At 45.8% G+C, this 19030-nt stretch overlaps 1 protein-coding gene across 4 annotated transcripts in view; it reads right to left on the bottom strand.

Moving 5' to 3' along the window:
* The window catches only part of LOC137379093 (RNA-binding Raly-like protein), an 831538-nt gene that overhangs the window by 46586 nt on the left and 765922 nt on the right, over positions 1 to 19030 (bottom strand). For all 4 annotated transcript variants that reach the window (XM_068049754.1, XM_068049755.1, XM_068049757.1 and 1 more), the window contains one exon: positions 13838 to 13951. In XM_068049754.1, the coding sequence (XP_067905855.1) occupies positions 13838 to 13951 (114 nt within the window). The remainder of the gene's footprint in view (positions 1 to 13837; positions 13952 to 19030) is intronic.

Genomic DNA, 19030 nt, shown 5'->3' with positions numbered 1-19030 from the left:
CGGCGAGTAACTCACCTCCTGACTCCCCAAAGCCTGTCCACCATCTACAAGGCACAAGTCAGGAGTGTGATGAAATATTCTCCACTTGCCTGAATGGCTGCAGCTCCAACAAAACTCAAGAAGCTCGACACCATCCAGGACAAGGCAGCGCGCTTGATTGGCACCCCATCTACAAACATTCACTCCCTCCACCACCGATGGACAGTGGCAGCAGTGTGTACCATCTACAAGATGTGCTGCAACAATGCACCAAGGCTCCTTAGACAGCACCTCCAAATCCGCGACCTCTACCAACTCGGAGGACAAGGGCAGCAAATACCTGGGAACACCACCACCCGCAAGTTCCCCTCCAAGTCACACACCATCCTGACTTGGAACTATATCGCCATTCCTTCACTGTCGCTGGGTCAAAATCCTGGAACTCCCTACCTAACAGCACTGTGGGGTGTACCTACCCCACATAGACTGCAGCAGTTCAAGAAGGCAGCTCACCATCACCTTCTCAAGGGCAATTCGGGATGGGCAATAAATGGTGGCCTGGCCAGCGACGCCCACATCCCATGAATGAATAAAAAAATATCTATGTTCTTCACCTCAACTACTCCATTTGGTGGCAGGTTCCCCATTCTAACCACTCTGTATAAAGAAGTTTCTCCTGAATTCCCAATCTGATTTATTCGTGACTATCTATATATATGACACTCAGTTTTGGTTTCCTCCACAAGTGGAAACTTTTTCTCTACGTCAACCCTAACAAACTCCTTCATAATTTTAAAGACCTCTATGAGGTAACCCCTCAGCCTTCTCTTTTCAAGAGAAAACTGCCCCAGACCATTCTGTCTTTCCTTCTAGTTACAGTGATAAACAGATAAACATTCGACTGCAATGGTAAAATTAAATATTTCAGAATCCGGTTTAAATTTCTACATGAATGAAAATGCAGAATGCTTTTCAGGAAGCTTAGGATAAGATCCCACACAAGAGACTCATTAACAAGAATTAAGTCATGTGATATTAGAGGGCATGTCACTGCATAGATAGAGGGAGCACTAAGGGAGACAATGTAAAGGGTAAATGGATTTTTTTTCTGATTGACCACATTTGGATATTTGACTGGTGGGCTGACAAACTGTGGCAAAGACTGCAGGCGGAGATTGAAGGAAGTCACACTGGTGAGTGCAGTGGGCAGATAGGTGGCAGATGCAGTTCAAAATGTTGACAGAAAGAACATTGAGAAGAGATATAGGTTAAATGGTAAGACTCCTAACAAAGAGACCCAAGGGGTATAAATAGATAATTGAAACAGAAAATGCTTGAAACACTCAGCAGGTATGGCAACATCTGTGGGCAGAGAAACAGAGTTAATATTTCAGGTCTGTGACCTTCCATCAGAACTAGAAAAAGTTAAAAATGTAATAGGTTTTGAGCGAGTGAAAGGGGGGAGTGTGGGAAGGAGAACAAATGGGAAGGTCTGTGATAGGGTGGAGGGCAGAAAAGATTAAATGACAAAAGGTTTCATGTTGAAAGGCCAATGTGCATGGCAATGGAACAAGTAAAGAAGCAAAAGGAGGAGGTGTGAATAGCAGGATTAGCTGTCTTCTGAGCGCAAAGTGAAGGAAACGAGACAAATGAAAGAAAAAGAATCAAAGAAAAATGAAACAAAATCGGGGCGGAGGTTATGATCTAAAATTGTTGAACTCAATGTTGAGTCCAGAAGGCTGTAAAGTGCTCAGTTGAAGGATGAGATGCTGTTCCTTGAGCTTGTGTTGAGCTTCATTGGAACACTACAGCAGGCCAAGGACAGAAAGGTCAGAGTGGCAGCAAGGTTGACAACTAAAATGACAGGCAACTGGAACTCAGAGTTACACGTTTGGACTGAACAGAGGTGTTCCACAAAGTGGTTACCAAACCGTTGCTTGGTCTCTCCAATGTAGAGGAGACAGCATCATGAGCAGCGAATACAGTATATTAAATTGAAAGATGTACAAGTAAATCGCTGTTTCATCAGGAAGGAGACAGATCTTTAAAGACAGCAGAAAGTACATAAAACATAAAACAGGATTCTAGGTTTTATAAAAAGCACTTTGAACATAAAAGCAAGGAAGTGATGTAGAATTTATATGAGACACTGTCTAGACCACATTAGGATTGCGGCTTGCACATTTGGGGACTGTATTAGAGAAAGGATATTGGAAGTCTGGAAAGTGAAAATCCACTGGAATAATGTCAGGAATGAAAGTTACAGTTATGAAGGAAATACCGAAATGTAACAGCATGCAATGGAGGTCATCAACGTTCCGAAAGGTTTTGAGAGGGTATATAATGAAAAATTATTTCCACTGGTTGGGGAGTTGATAATGCAGAGATTGGCACTGGAAGAATAAAGAGAAAGTTAGAAGAGTTTATTTTTTTACATCGAGGATTAAAAAAATGGAATGTTTTACCACAAGTGGCTTTTGAGACAGAGACTGCAGCATCATTTAAAAAGATGCTGGATAAGTTTTAAAAAGGAGAAATATCAATGGATATGAAGAATGGGTCAAGGAATAGGGTTAGACAGCTCCAATGGAAGCATTAACACCAGAATAGGCATGATGGACTGAACTGCTTTCTTCCGTGCTGTAAATTGTCAGATTTGATGACCTCCCTTCATGATATGAACATATGAATTAGGGGCAGGAGTAGGCCACTCAGCCCCTCAATAAGATCATGGCTGATTTGATTGTAACCTCAACTCCACATACCCGCATACCCCCGATAATCTTTCACCCCCTTGCTTATCAAGAATCTATCTACGTCTGCCTTAAAAATATTCAAAGACTCTGCTTCCAACGCCTTTTGAGGAAGAGAATTCCAAAGACTCACGACTCTCTGAGAGAAAAAATTTCCCCTCATCTCTGTCTTAAATGGACGGCCCCTTATTTTTAAACAGTGACACCTAGTTCTAGATCCTCACATAAGAGGAAACATCCTTTCCACATCCATCCTGTCAAGACCCCTCAGGATCTTACATGTTTTAATCAAGTCGCCTCTTACTCTCCTAAACTCCAGCGGATACAAGCCTCGCCTGTCCAACCTTTCCTCATAAGACAATCCGCCCATTCCAGGTATTTGTCTAGTAAACTTCTCTGAACTGCTTCCAATGCATTTACATCCTTCCTTAAATAGGGAGACCAATACTGGACACAGTACTCCAGATGTGGTCTCACCAATGCCTTGTATAACTGAAGCATAATCTCCCTACTTTTTGTATTCAATTCCCCTCACAATAAACAATAACATTCTATTAGCTTTCCTAATTACTTGCTGAACCTGCATATTAACCTTTTGTGATTCATGCACTAGGACACCCAGATCCCTCTGCATCTCAGAGCTCTGCAATCTCTCACCATTTAGATAATATGCATCTTTTTTATACTTCCTACCAAAATGGACAATTTCACATTTTCCCACATTATACTCCATTTGCCAGATCTTTGCCCACTCACTTAACCTATCTATATCCCTTTGTAGCCTCATTACGTACTCGTCACAACTTACTTTCCTACATATCTTTGTGTCATCAGCAAAGTTAGCAACCATACCTTTGGTCCCTTCATCCAAGACATTTATATAAACTGGAAAAAGTTGAGGCCCCAGCACTGATCCCTGTGGCGCACAACTCATTACATCTTGTCTACCAGAAAATGACCCATTTATGCCTACTCTCTGTTTCCTGTTAGCTAGCCAATCTTCTATCCATGCCAATATGTTACCCCCTACACCATGAGCTTTTATTTTCCGCAATAATCTTTGATGTGACACATTATCAAATGCCATCTAGAAATCCGAGTACAGTACATCCACCAGTTCCCCTTTATCCACAGCACATATTACTTCTTCAAAGAACTCCAATAAAATGTTTAAACATGATGCCCCTTTCACAAAACCATGTTGATTCTGCCCAATTACCTTGAATTTTTCTTATGCCCTGCAATGACGTCTTTAATAATCGCTTGTCACATTTTCCCTAAGACAGATGTTAAGCTAACTGGCCTGTCGTTTCCTGCTTTGTGTTTCCCTCCCTTTTGAATAAAGGAATTACATTTGCTATTTTCCAATCTAACGAACCTTCCCTAAATCGAGGGAATTTTGGAAAATTAAACCAATGCATCAACTATCTCACTAGCCACTTCTTTTAGAACCCCAGGATGAAGTCCATCAGGACCTGAGGACTTGTCAGCCTGCAGCTCCAACGATTTGCTCAGTACCACTTCCCTGGTGATTATAATTTTCTTGAGTTCCTCCCTCCTTCCATTTCCTGACTTACAGCTATTTCTGGGATGTTACTTGTATCCTCTATAGTGGAGACTGATGCAAAATACCTGTTCAATTCATCTGCCATCTCCTTATTTTCCCTTATTAATTCCCCAGAATCACTTTCTTTACAACCTATGCTCACTTTGTTAACACTTTTCTTTTTACAATATCTATAGAAACTCTTATTATCTGTTTTTATATTTCTAGCAAGCTTTCTCTCGTACTCCAATTCTTCTCTCCTTATTAATCTTTTAGTCATTCTTTGCTGCTTTTTATATTCTGTCCAATCTTCTAACCTGCCACCCATCTTTGCACAATTATATGCTTTTTCTTTAGTCTGATACTATCTTTCACTTTTTTTAGTTAAACATGGATAGTGGCTCCTCCCCTTGGAATTTTTCTTTCTCGTTGGAATGTATCTATTCTGTGTATTCTGAAATATCCCCTTAAATGTCTGCCACTGCATCGCTGTTGACCTATTCCTTAACCTAATTTGCCAGTTCACTTTAGCTAGCTCTGCTTTCATGCCCTCATAATTGCCCTTATTTAAGTTTAAAATACTAGTCTTGGATCCATTCTTCTCTCCCCCAAATTGATTGTAAAATTGAATCATATTATGATCACTGCTACCTAGGGATGCCTTCACTATGAGGTCATCAATTATTCCTATCTCTTATGCAAAAGCAGGCCTAGTATAGCCTGCTGTCTGGATGGCTGCAGAACCTGTTGTTCTAAGAAACTATGCCAAAAACATTCTATGAACTCCCCTTCCTTTGCCAATCTGATGTTTCCGGTCTATATGTAGATTAAAATCCCCCATGATTATTGCCGTACTTTTCTGACAAGCACCCATTACTTCTTCCTTTATACTCTGTCCTACCGTGTGGTTACTGTTAGGGGGCCTATACACCAATCCCACGAGTGACTTCTTGCCTTTATCATTTCTCATCTCTACTCAAACCACTTCTACATCCTGGTTTCTTGAACTTAGGTGATCTCTCTCTAATATGCTAATACCATCATTAATTAACAGAGCCACCCTGCTACCTTTTCCTAGCTTCCTGCCCTTCCTTTATGCCGTATGTCCTTTAAGAGTCAGGTCCCAATCTATGCCATTCGGCAGTCATGTGTCTGTAATGGCTGTAAGATTGCGTTTATTTATTTCTACTTACACTATCAGTTCATCTGTTTTGTTTCGAATGCCAAGTGCATTCAGATACAGAGCTTTTAGTTTTGTCCTTTTATTATTTTTGTAACCTCTAGCCTTATCTGTTGATTTACTCTTAGATTTGTATGCTCTGCCCCTTCTTGTCACGGACTGTTTATCACTTCCCATATTAATACCTTTTTCTCTTGCCTTGTCTCTACTCTTTGATTTCCCACATCTTCCCAAATTTGATCCCTTGCCCCCACTATTTAGTTTAAAACCCTCTCTGCATCCCTAGTTATGCAGCTTGCTAGAACACCAGCCCCAGCATGGTTCAGGTGTAGACCATCCCAATGGTACAGCCCCCACTTTCCCCAGTACTGGTGCCAGTGCCCCACAAACCGGAATCCACTTCTACCAAACCAGTCTTTCAGCCACGCATTCATTTCTATAACCTTATTTGCCCTACTCCAATTTGCACGTGGCTCAGGTAATAATCCAGAAATTATTACCTTTGAGGATCTGCTTCTTAATTTGGTACCTAGCTCCTCATACTGACTATGCAGAACCTCCTTCCTTGTCCTGCCTAAGTCATTGGTACCTACATGGATCACCATGACTGGATCCTCCCCCTCCCACTGTAAGTGCCTCTCCATCTCTGAACAGACGTCCCAATGATGCTTGGATGGTTTATGTAAGTGGGTAATACCGGCCTTAATGCACTAAAGCAGCAACTGGAAGGCAAAGACAGAAGGTAATGTCACAACTGTCAATTATGTAAAACATTATTTCCTTTGATCATTCCACTGGATAAGGCAGTGAGGTAGTGGAGCCATCCAGATCAAGGAGGTTTGATCTAAGCGCCAATTGGTCTCAGATCACCTACATTAGGGAGGGAAAAATCAGCCAGGGGTCCAACCACTACTGACTGACTGTTGCTGGGTAGTGCGCATGTGAACACTGGCTGAGGAGAGGGGTGGGCTCAGTTGCAATGTCAAATAGGCTGTTGACGTTCAATGTATGGGCTCAGACTTTAAAGGGATGGATTTTGTAGTCCCGCTGCTGGGAGCGGCGGCGGGCACAGAACATGGCGGCTCTCCCGCACGGGACCCACGCAGCTGCACCTTCGCGATGACGCGGCGGGTGACCACTTACCATATTGCCGGAAGCCACCTCCACCACCCCCTCCCCCGCCCCCACCCCCGAATCATGTGGCAGGGGCGACATTGGCGACGCCGTTCATGGCATCACCTGATGGAGGAACAGGTGCTGGCACCATTTTTAAAAGACTGCCAGCCCTGAAAACAAAATGCAGGGTTGCCCCCTTCCCCGCCATCCATAAAATAAAGCAGAGTATCTTCCTTCCCTGCCTCAGTGGCACCAGCTTCTCGAGGACGGGAAGTGTAGGCGCAAGTGCCACACATCGAGCTCAAGATCAGGAATGGACAGGAAGATCGTGGCGGATTAAATTGGGATGTATGCAAGGGGGTATTTGTTTTTTATTCATTCATGAGATGTGGGCATTGCTGGCTAGGCCAGTATTTATTGCCCATCACTAATTGCCCTTGAGAAGGTGGTGGTGAGCTGCCTTCTCGAACCGCTGCAGTCAATTTGGGGTAGGTATACCCACAGTGCTGTGAGGAAGGGAGTTCCAGGATTTTGACCCAGCAACAGTGAAGGAACGGCGATATAGTTCCAAGTCAGGATGGTGTGTGACTTGGAGGGGAACTTGCAGGTGGTGGTGTTCCCATGCATTTGCTGCCCTTGTCCTTCGAGGTGGTAGAGGTCGCGGGTTTGGAAGGTGCTGTCTAAGGAGCCTTGTTGAGTTGCTGCAGTGCATCTTGTAGATGGTACACACTGCTGCCACTGTGCTTCGATGGTGGAGGGAGTGAATGTTTGTGGATGGGATGCCAATCAAGTGGGCTGCTTTGTCCTGGATGGTGTCGAGCTTCTTGAGTGTTGTTGTACTCTCCAGGCAAGTGGAGAGTATTGAACATATTTAAACTAGGGTCCGATCGCAGAGTGGCAGAGGTGCTGCCATGGAGCTTCCCCACCCCCAGGAAGATCGGGCCTGGCATTCCCAGCGCTGGGTTCCGTGGTGGCCACTTCCTCTCTGATTATCTGGCCATCGCCGCAGCTCTCCCCGCATCCCACCTTACCACGGAACCCACCGTTGGGAGAACAAGAAGATCCAGCCCCAAGAGTGGCCATTTAGGAAAGGTTCTAGAGGGGAGCCTTTGTAAGAATTGAACACTCAGTTGAGTTGAGGGTGGGCAGAAAAAAAAATCAGAGAAGAAGTAAAACAAAAGCTGTGGGCAATTGTTCAGGCACAAAAAGTAAACTGGGGCTGTACATTTATCTGCGGCTCAGTGGTTGAACTGTCTCTTCTGAGTCAGACGGTTGTGGGTTCAAGACCCACTCCAGAGCACATAATCCAGGCTGACACTCCAGTGCAGCACTGTCAGGAGGTGCCATCTTTCAGATAAGACGTTAAACTGAGGCCCAGTCTGCCCTCTCAGGAGCACATAAAAGATCCTATGGCACTATTCTAAGAAAAACAGGGGTGTTCTTCCTGGTGTTCTGGCCAATATTTATCCTTCTATCAATAGCATTAAAACAGGTTACGTGGTCATCTAACCCACTGCTTATTGTGGGAACTTGTTGTGCACAAATTGGTTACTGCGTTTCCTACATTACAACAGTGACCACACTTCAAAAAATTTCTAATTGGCTGTAAATTGCTTTGAGACATCCTGAGATCATGAAAGATTCTGTAGAAATGCAAGTTCATTCTTTAGTTTGTGTCCTCTTTGGGAAGCTATTCTATCTGCCATATATATAAATATGCTTGTAATATTCCTTCACTAGGTGGGTCTGACTTAAAACAATGAAAAATGTGAAAAAATTACCATACTTCCAAGCCACAAGTTTGCACGTGCTCAATGAGAGAGAAGCATAAAGTACGTACTCTCAATCGGACAACAGTCAGTTTCCATGGTGACGTGCAGTACCCAGTATTCCATGTCAGTTAAGCAAGGATGACCCAATTTTGAACTGCAGTGAGGCAATGGAATTAAATATTTTAATAATTATTTTGTCTGTATTGTTTCTAATTTATTGCTTCAGACCTACACTCAAAAGCTGGAACTAGTTCAGAGTCTTGCCACGATACATTGGCATACTTAACCTCCAGGGAAACACCACTTCTTAAGAATTGCTCCCATGCTACAAGTTGTTATCTGAGCAGTAGCAAGGTGTCTTTGCGTACTGGTATGAAAATATACTTTTATCTGGTCTCAGCTGAGGCAGCAGTAATGAGACATTTGGCCTTCATGTCCCAGTGCTAGTCTAGATGTGTTGCACCAAGTCCCATTTGCACATCACTCCTATCCTTGTTGATCTACATTGGTTTCAGTCCCTCATCCCTTCCAATTTAAAATGATCATCCTTGTCCCTCCCTATCTCTGTAACCTCCACCAGCCCTACAACCTCCCAGATGTCTTCATTTCTCTGGCCTCTTGTGCATTCCCCCTCCCTGTGTACCGCCAGGAGCGGCTATGCCTTCAGCCATTTAGATACTGTGCTCTGGAATTCCCCCCCCCCCCACCCCCCCAACCATTTGACCTCTCCAATTCCTTCTCAAGACCCTCCTTGAATCCCAACTCTTCGAGCGAGCCATTGAGCACCCCCTTTCCTAATATTTCCTTTGGCTCAGCATTCATTTTTGTCTGATCATGCCTCTGTGAAGTATTTTGGGATGTTATAGGTGCTATAACATCCAAACCCGCGACCTCTACCAACTAGAAGGACAAGGGCAGCAAATACATGGGAACACCACCACCTGCAAGTTCCCCTCCAAGTCACACATCATCCTGACTTGGAACTATATCGCCGTTCCTTCACTGGGCCAAAATCCTGGAACTCCCTTCCTAACAGCACTGTGGGTGTACCTACCCCACATGGACTGCAGCGGTTCAAGAAGGCAGCTCACCACCACCTTCTCAAGGGCAATTAGGGATGGGCAATAAATACTGGCCTGGCCAGCAACACCCACATCCCACGAATGAATAAAAGAAATATATATATGAATGCAAGTTGTTGTTCTTGTGTGGAAAGATGTCAGGGGTATTATCAGGCTCAGATGCGATTTCCTCCATCACCCCAGTCTGCCAACGCTCTATGCTAAGGGTCAGAACCTGAAAAGTGGCTACTTGAATGGAAGACATCAGGAGACTGCTGGTGTCTGTGGAGTCAGCACATTGACAAGCGGGATGGGAGAGACAAGCAGGAGAAAAACTGTACTTCATTAGATCTGAGTTATAAGTAATTGACACATTAGACACAATAAATTGGAAATTGAGTGTCGTTTGTGAGCTATTTGTGTGTAAATGAAAAGATCCTGCCTGCAGCAAACACCAGCGTGTGCTCCACATTCAAATTAATTTCAGCAATGGAACATTGTTTGAAACACGAAAACTGAAGGCACATTGCAGTGTTAGGGGGTAGCGTGGTTTAATGGATTAATAATCTGTTCTTACAGTTGTAAGAAAAAAAGGCTTGCATTTATATAACACCTCTTGCACCTCAGGAGTTCCCAAAGCGTTTCTTAGCCAAAGAAGTACTTTTGAAGTGTAGTCATTGTTGTAATGTAGGAAATACAGCAGCCAATTTCCATATCACAGGATCCCATAAACAGCATTGAGATAATGACCAGCGAATCTGTTTTAGCGATATTAATTGAGAAATAAATATTGTCCAAGACACTGGTGAGAATTCCCCTGCTCTTCATTGAAATAGTGCCGAGGGATCTTTTATGTTCACCTGTCCAATCTGGGTGAGCATCCAGAATTCACCCTATTCCACAGCACAGAGACCCCATTCATGAGCACGGAGATCCCTATTTGAGAGCACAGAGATCCTTATTCCAGAGTACAAATACTCTATTCCAGAGCACAGACCCCAAGTCCAGAGCAGAGTCCAACTATTCCACAGCACAGAGTTCCCTATTCCAGAGCATGGAGGCTCTATTCCAGAGGATGGAGTCCCACTATTCCAGAGCACAGAGACCCTATTCCAAAGCACTGAGACCCCTAATCCAGAGCATGGAGGCCTCTATTCCAGAGGATGGAGTCCCACTATTCCAGAGCACAGAGACCCTATTCCAGAGCACTGAGACCCCTAATCCAGAGCATGGAGGCCTCTATTCCAGAGCAGGAAGATCCCTATTCCAGAGCAGGAAGATCCCTATTCCAGAGCCTGAAGACCCCTGTTCCAGGGCAAGAAGACTCCTATTCCAGAGGACGGAGTCCCCTATTCCAGAGGATGGAGACCCCTATTCCAGAGCACGAAGACCCCTATTCGAGGGCACGAAGACTCCTATTCCAGAGCACGAAGACCCCTATTCGAGGGCATGAAGACCCGTATTTCAGAGCACGAAGACCCCTAACGAGGGCATGAAGACCCGTATTTCAGGGCACGAAGACTCCTATTCCAGAGCACGAAGATCCCTATCGAGGGCATGAAGACCCCTATTCCAGAGGATGGAGACCCCTATTCCAGAGCACGAAGACCCCTATTCGAGGGCATGAAGACCCGTATTTCAGAGCACGGACTCCTATTCGAGGGCACGAAGACTCCTATTCCAGAGCACGAAGACCCCTATTCGAGGGCATGAAGACCCGTATTTCAGAGCACAAAGACCCCTATCGAGGGCATGAAGACCCGTATTTCAGAGCACGAAGACTCCTATTCGAGGGCACGAAGACTCCTATTCCAGAGCACGAAGACTCCTATTCCAGAGCACGAAGACCCCTATCGAGGGCATGAAGACCCGTATTTCAGAGCACAAAGACCCCTATCGAGGGCATGAAGACCCGTATTTCAGAGCACGAAGACTCCTATTCCAGAGCACGAAGACCCCTATCGAGGGCATGAAGACCCCTATTTCAGAGCACGAAGACTCCTATTTCAGACCACAGATAATCCTTTTCCAGAGCACTAAAACACTTCTTCCAGAACAGTTGGACTACACAAACTGATGGGAATAAAACATCAGCCAAGTGACAGAACAGAAAGCGAGTAAATTGTTTGTATTAGGGAAAATAAAACGTGCCTTCTGTGGATGACTACCGCCAATAGATTCCAGCCTATGGATGAAGATGTTCACAAACCAAGATTCACAACTTCACTGTGATCACAGCAAGCTCAAGATCACTGAAAAATCACAGCAGCTTATTGGGAATCCCAATAGCCAGTATTTATAATAGAGGTATAAATGAACAGTACTACTAGCATGTACTTAATACAACAGCTTTCAATGCTACTGTAACTCCAGTGAAGTCTCACGCTGGGAGCATGATATCTTTTACACCATGTCCTTTTCAACTCTGAAAACAACCAGCAGTACAATTACAATATCTGTCTTTTAAACTTGGGATGTGTCTGCAGAGAGTATTTTGGGTTGCATAAACACTGGGATCATACTGGTGCTGATAGTATGCGAAGCAATTTCAGATTTTGTTTTCAGATGAAGAATTAAAAGCACACACAAGTGCATTGAAGTAACATTAAAGCATACTGGCCCACAAGTGTGATTTTTCTGATAAAACATTGGAACTGATACAAATAAATAAGCCTGCTGACATCAAAGGAGAGCAATTTTGGCTTTCAAAAAAACACCCACCTCACTGGTTGCTATCTATGTGGAACAGACAATAAATAAATAATTGGAGTCATAGATTAGAATTAGAAGATCAGCATTTGTATATAATGGGAGTTAATGGAAATGATGGAATCAAACCTGTTACTTGCATTCGTATTAGCATTCATTAGCATTATCTTCAATTATATGTCAATTACAGTTAAAGAGGCAGCTTGGAAGGGTTCAAAAGGTTCCTGGACCTGGCATCAAATTCAACTCAGACTAAAGGGATGCAAGTTTCTTCTCTTTGCTGACAGGTGCGAAGTGAAATGAGTTTGCCAGTCTCTATATAGTTCCCAAATGGGCAAAACTTCCCTCTAAACCAGCACTGAATGATAACATCACGCAAAGAGGCACACGGGAGAGCTGGCATGGGAAAAGGAAGAAATGTCACAAATACCACAGTCAGGAGATGAGGAATCTCATCAGGTGAATGGACAGATCATGGATAACTCAAGCAGAAGGGTGAGAATATAAAATTTATAAAATTCACCAAGGCAGTCATGGATAGTTTTGTCATACAACAGCTGAGGCAGGATAGTAGAGTGCAAGTTGTATTGGGCTTGGTGTTTAACAATCAACCTGAACTGTAGTTATGTGATAAGCGCCTGAGATCTTGTGATCATTTCATGGTTATATTTGATATTAGTGACAAAGTTAAGGCCAAAAACAATGATGTAGTAGTAGATTTTGAGAAATGACAGTATTAATCTGGAAACCACACTGACATGTAGAATCAAAGGCAAGTGGAATGTATCTCAGACATATTGCAGAGGGCAAAGAGAGAAAGTATATTCTGTTTAAAAGAAGAATGAGCCAAAGGAGTTCAAAAGATACAAGAAAACACAAGGTAGAGAGGACTGGGATTCCTACTAAAGGTAACTTAAGATTGTTAAAAGGAAGCATTAGGAATATCTAAAAGGGACAGAGATACAGATCACAGAAGACAAAAAGAGGGACTTAAAACATTACTAGCAGAAAGAAGGTCAAAGAACAGGTGGGTCTTAAGGAAAATAAATGGGGTGAAATTATTATAGATGACACAGTGGCACAGTGGTTAGCACAGCAGCCTCACAGCTCCAGTGACCCGGGTTCAATTCTGGGTACTTCCTGTGCGGAGTTTGCAAGTTCTCCCTGTGACCATGTGGGTTTTCACCGGGTGCTCCGGTTTCCTCCCACAGCCAAAGACTTGCAGGTTGGCAGGTAAATTGGCCATTATAAATTGCCCCTAGTATAGGTAGGTGGTAGGGGAATATAGGGACAAGTGGGGATGTGGTAGGAATATGGGATTAGTGTAGGATTAGTATAAATGGGTGGTTGATGGTTGGTGCAGACTTGGTGGGCTGAAGGGCCTGTTTCAGTGCTGTATCTCTAAATAGATAAATAAATGATCAGGATATGGCAGAAATTCTTCATGTCCTTTTTTTCAAAGGACTAAACTTAGGGCTGAGACACAGTGTTGGGATAGAGCAAAGCAAGCTGTACTTCCTATGTAGTCATGCTGTACTTGAACTGGGACTGCTGGGTGATGACTCTAGTTGCCTGAAATAAGCATTCCTCTACTGAGCACTAATATCCTCCACTTGTTGAGTATAATATTCACAAAAAATCTAGAGCAACAATGTAGTAGCTCAGAGCAAAATTAGTGAGTAAGATTATTTGTGTCTCTCCTTGCGTTCGCTCTTACTCACCTGGTGGAGATTTGCGCTGTTTCTCCATCCTCTCCAGACTGTCCAGCAAACCATCGATGCGATACTTTATCTGGGTCAGCTCTTTCTTTATTGTCTGCAGGTCATCAGCTTTCACTGGAAAACAAATAGCAGCAAACATCATGGCTAAGCATCTTCACAGCAAAGTGGCTACATTTTTTTTAAAGAGCCCATAGCCCCGGAGCAAGACTGAAGATGGGATATATAAAGACACGGTGGTCAGCTAACACCAACCTTGGCTTTGAGGAGCCGAGAGGTTGAAGGACAAAAGCAAGGTTGAGAGAATTATGGCATTCCACGATTTAGGGAACCTGGATGAGTGAAGGCAACAGAGTCAAGGGGATTAGTCCTGATTTCAACACAGTGAGGATGTGGAGGGGAGGGAGAATATGTAATAACACCTGAATGATATCACTATGATTGTGGCTCACACTCCTGGGCAGTCTGAAATTCAAAATCTCTAATCGTAAGCACATGCCCTTTTGCAAAAGGAAAGCCTTATCCATTAGGGCAAGTGCAAGTCCAGGAGGGCAAGTACAAGTACAAGAGGGCACATACAGGTAGAGGAGGGCAAGTACAGGTACAGGAGGGCAAGTACAGGTACAGGAGGGCACATACAGGTACAGAAGGGCAAGTACAGGTACAGTAGGGCACATACAGGTACAGGAGGGCAGGTACAGGTAGAGGAGGGCACATACAGGTAGAGGAGGGAACGTAAAGGTACAGGAGGGCACATACAGGTAGAGGAGGGAATGTACAGGTACAGGAGGGCACATACAGGTAGAGGAGGGAACGTACAGGTACAGGAGGGCACATACAGGTAGAGGAGGGAACGTACAGGTACAGGAGGGCACATACAGGTAGAGGAGGGAACGTACAGGTACAGGAGGGCACATACAGGTAGAGGAGGGAACGTACAGGTACAGGAGGGCACATACAGGTCGAGGAGGGAACGTACGGGTACAGGAGGGCACATACAGGTACAGGAGGGCACATACAGGTAGAGGAGGGCAAGTACAGGTAGAGGAGGGCACATACAGGTAGAGGAGGGAACGTACAGGTACAGGAGGGCACATACAGGTAGAGGAGGGAACGTACAGGTACAGGAGGGCACGTACAGGTAGAGGAGGGAACGTACAGGTACAGGAGGGCAAGTACAGGTAGAGGAGGGAACGTACAGGTACAGGAGGGCAAGTACAGGTAGAGGAGGGAATGTACAGGTACAGGAGGGCACATACAGGTACAAGAGGGCACATATACAGGTACAGGAGGGCAAGTACAGGTAGAGGAGGGCATATACAGGTAGAGGAGGGAATGTACAGGTACAGGAGGGCACATACAGATACAGGAGGGCAAGTACAGGTAGAGGAGGGAACGTACAGGTACAGGAGGGCACATACAGGTACAAGAGGGCACATATACAGGTACAGGAGGGCAAGTACAGGTACAGGAGGGCACATACAGGTAGAGGAGGGCACATACAGGTAGAGGAGGGAACGTACAGGTACAGGAGGGCACATACAGGTACAGGAGGGCAAGTACAGGTAGAGGAGGGAACATACAGGTACAGGTGGGCACATACAGGTACAGGAGGGCAAGTACGGGTAGAGGAGGGAACATACAGGTACAGGAGGGCACATACAGGTACAGGAGGGCACATACAGGTAGAGGAGGGAACGTACAGGTACAGGAGGGCACATACAGGTACAGGAGGGCACATACAGGTAGAGGAGGGAATGTACAGGTACAGGAGGGCACATAAAGGTAGAGGAGGGAACGTACAGGTACAGGAGGGCAAGTACAGGTAGAGGAGGGAATGTACAGGTGCAGGAGGGCACATACAGGTAGAGGAGGGAACGTACAGGTACAGGAGGGCACATACAGGTACAGGAGGGCACATACAGGTAGAGGAGGGAACGTACAGGTACAGGAGGGCAAGTACAGGTAGAGGAGGGCACGTACAGGTACAGGAGGGCACATACAGGTAGAGGAGGGAACATACAGGTACAGGAGGGCACACACAGGTACAGGAGGGCAAGTACAGGTAGAGGAGGGCACATACAGGTAGAGGAGGGAACGTACAGGTAGAGGAGGGCACATACAGGTAGAGGAGGGCACATACAGGTACAGGAGGGCACATACAGGTACAGGAGGGCAAGTACGGGTAGAGGAGGGAACGTACAGGTACAGGAGGGCACATACAGGTACAGGAGGGCACATACAGGTAGAGGAGGGAACGTACAGGTACAGGAGGGCACATACAGGTAGAGGAGGGAACGTACAGGTACACGAGGGCACATACAGGTACAGGAGGCCAAGTACAGGTAGAGGAGAGCAAGTACAGGTAGAGGAGGGCACATACAGGTAGAGGTGGGAACGTACAGGTACAGGAGGGCACATACAGGTACAGGAGGGCACATACAGGTAGAGGAGGGAACGTACAGGTACAGGAGGGCACATACAGGTACAGGAGGGCACATACAGGTACAGAAGGGCAAGTACAGGTAGAGGAGGGAACGTAAAGGTACAGGAGGGCACCTACAGGTAGAGGAGGGAACATACAGGTACAGGAGGGCACATACAGGTAGAGGAGGGAACGTACAGGTACAGGAGGGCACATACAGGTACAGGAGGGCAAGTACAGGTAGAGGAGGGCACATACAGGTAGAGGAGGGCACATACAGGTACAGGAGGGCACGTACAGGTACAGGAGGGCAAGTACAGGTAGAGGAGGGCACATACAGGTACAGGAGGGCACGTACAGGTAGAGGAGGGCAAGTACAGGTAGAGGAGGGAACGTACAGGTACACGAGGGCACATACAGGTACAGGAGGCCAAGTACAGGTAGAGGAGAGCAAGTACAGGTAGAGGAGGGCACATACAGGTAGAGGAGGGCACATACAGGTAGAGGAGGGCACATACAGGTAGAGGAGGGAATGTACAGGTACAGGAGGGCACATACAGATACAGGAGGGCAAGTACAGGTAGAGGAGAGCAAGTACAGGTAGAGGAGGGCACATACAGGTAGAGGAGGGAACGTACAGGTACAGGAGGGCACATACAGGTACAGGAGGGCACATACAGGTACAGGTGAGCACATACAGGTAGAGGAGGGAACGTACAGTTACAGGAGGGCACATACAGGTACAGGAGGGCACATACAGGTACAGAAGGGCACATACAGGTAGAGGAGGGAACGTAAAGGTGCAGGAGGGCACATACAGGTACAGAAGGGCAAGTACAGGTAGAGGAGGGAACGTAAAGGTACAGGAGGGCACATACAGGTAGAGGAGGGAACGTACAGGTACAGGAGGGCACATACAGGTAGAGGAGGGAACGTACAGGTACAGGAGGGCACATACAGGTAGAGGAGGGCAAGTACAGGTAGAGGAGGGCACATACAGGTAGAGGAGGGAACATACAGGTACAGGAGGGCAAGTACAGGTACAGGAGGGCAAGTACAGGTAGAGGAAGGCAAGTACAGGTAGAGGAGGGCACATACAGGTAGAGGAGGGAATGTACAGGTACAGGAGGGCACATACAGGTACAGGAGGGAACGTACAGGTACAGGACGGCACATACAGGTACAGGAGGGCACATACAGATACAGGAGGGCAAGTACAGGTAGAGGAGGGAACGTAAAGGTACAGGAGGGCACATACAGGTACAGGTGAGCACATACAGGTAGAGGAGGGAACGTACAGGTACAGAAGGGCAAGTACAGGTAGAGGAGGGAACGTAAAGGTACTGGAGGGCACATACAGGTAGAGGAGGGCACATACAGGTACAGGTGAGCACATACAGGTAGAGGAGGGAACGTACAGGTACAGGAGGGCACATACAGGTACAGGAGGGCACATACAGGTAGAGGAGGGAACGTACAGGTGCAGGAGGGCACATACAGGTACAGAAGGGCACATACAGGTAGAGGAGGGCACACACAGGTACAGGAGGGGAAGTACAGGTAGAGGAGGGCAAGTACAGGTAGAGGAGGGCACATACAGGTAGAGGAGGGAACATACAGGTACAGGAGAGCACATACAGGTACAGGAGGGCAAGTACAGGTAGAGGAGGGCAAGTACAGGTAGAGGAGGGCACATACAGGTAGAGGAGGGAATGTACAGGTACAGGAGGGCACATACAGATACAGGAGGGCAAGTACAGGTAGAGGAGAGCAAGTACAGTTAGAGGAGGGAACATACAGGTACAGGAGGGCACATACAGGTACAGGAGGGCATATACAGATACAGGAGGGCACATACAGGTAGAGGAGGGAACGTACAGGTACAGGAGGGCACATACAGTTACAGGAGGGCAAGTACAGGTAGAGGAGGGAACGTACAGGAGGGCACGTGCATATCCACGAGTGCAACTGCATGTCGAGGAGGACAAGTACGTATTGAGGAAGGCAAGTATGTGTCCAGCAGGCAACAGCATAGGGTGGGAAAGCAATTTGTGTGGAGGACACAGAGAGTGTAAAAGGATATAGATAGGTTAAGTGAGTGGGCAAAAAATTGGCAGATGGAGTATAATGTGAGAAAATGGGAGGTTGTCCACTTTGGCAGGAAAAATAGAGAAGCAGAATATTATTTAAATTGAGAGAGATTTCAGAAAACTGTGGTACAGAGGGATCTGGGTGTCTTTGTACATGAATCACAAAATGTCAGCATGTAGGTACAGCAAGTAATTAGGAAGGCAAATGGAATGTTTATTTTTATTTATTTATTAATGCAGCACTGAAACAGGCCCTTCGGCCCACCGAGTCTGTGCCAACCAACAACCACCCATTTATACTAACCCTACAGTAATCCCATATTCCCTACCACCTACCTACACTAGGGGCAATTTACAACAGCCAATTTACCTATTACCTGCAAGTCTTTGGCTGTGGGAGGAAACCGGAGCACCCGGCGAAAACCCACGTGGTCACAGGGAGAACTTGCAAACTCCGCACAGGCAGTACCCAGAATCGAACCCAGGTCCCTGGAGCTGTGAGGCTGCGGTGCTAACCACTGCGCCACTGTGCCGCCCCATTGGGCTTTATTGCAAAAGGGGATGGAGTATATAAGTAGGGAAGTCTTGCTACAACTGTACAGGGTGTTGGTGAGACCACACCCAGAGTACTGTGTACAATTTTGGTCTCCTTACTTAAAGAGGGATAGACTTGCAATCGAA

The sequence above is a fragment of the Heterodontus francisci genome, chromosome 17, assembly GCF_036365525.1.
Source record: "Heterodontus francisci isolate sHetFra1 chromosome 17, sHetFra1.hap1, whole genome shotgun sequence".
Classification (NCBI taxonomy): domain Eukaryota; kingdom Metazoa; phylum Chordata; class Chondrichthyes; order Heterodontiformes; family Heterodontidae; genus Heterodontus; species Heterodontus francisci.
The sequence above is the reverse complement of the archived record's forward strand: the minus strand, read 5'-3'. Positions and strand labels throughout refer to the sequence as shown.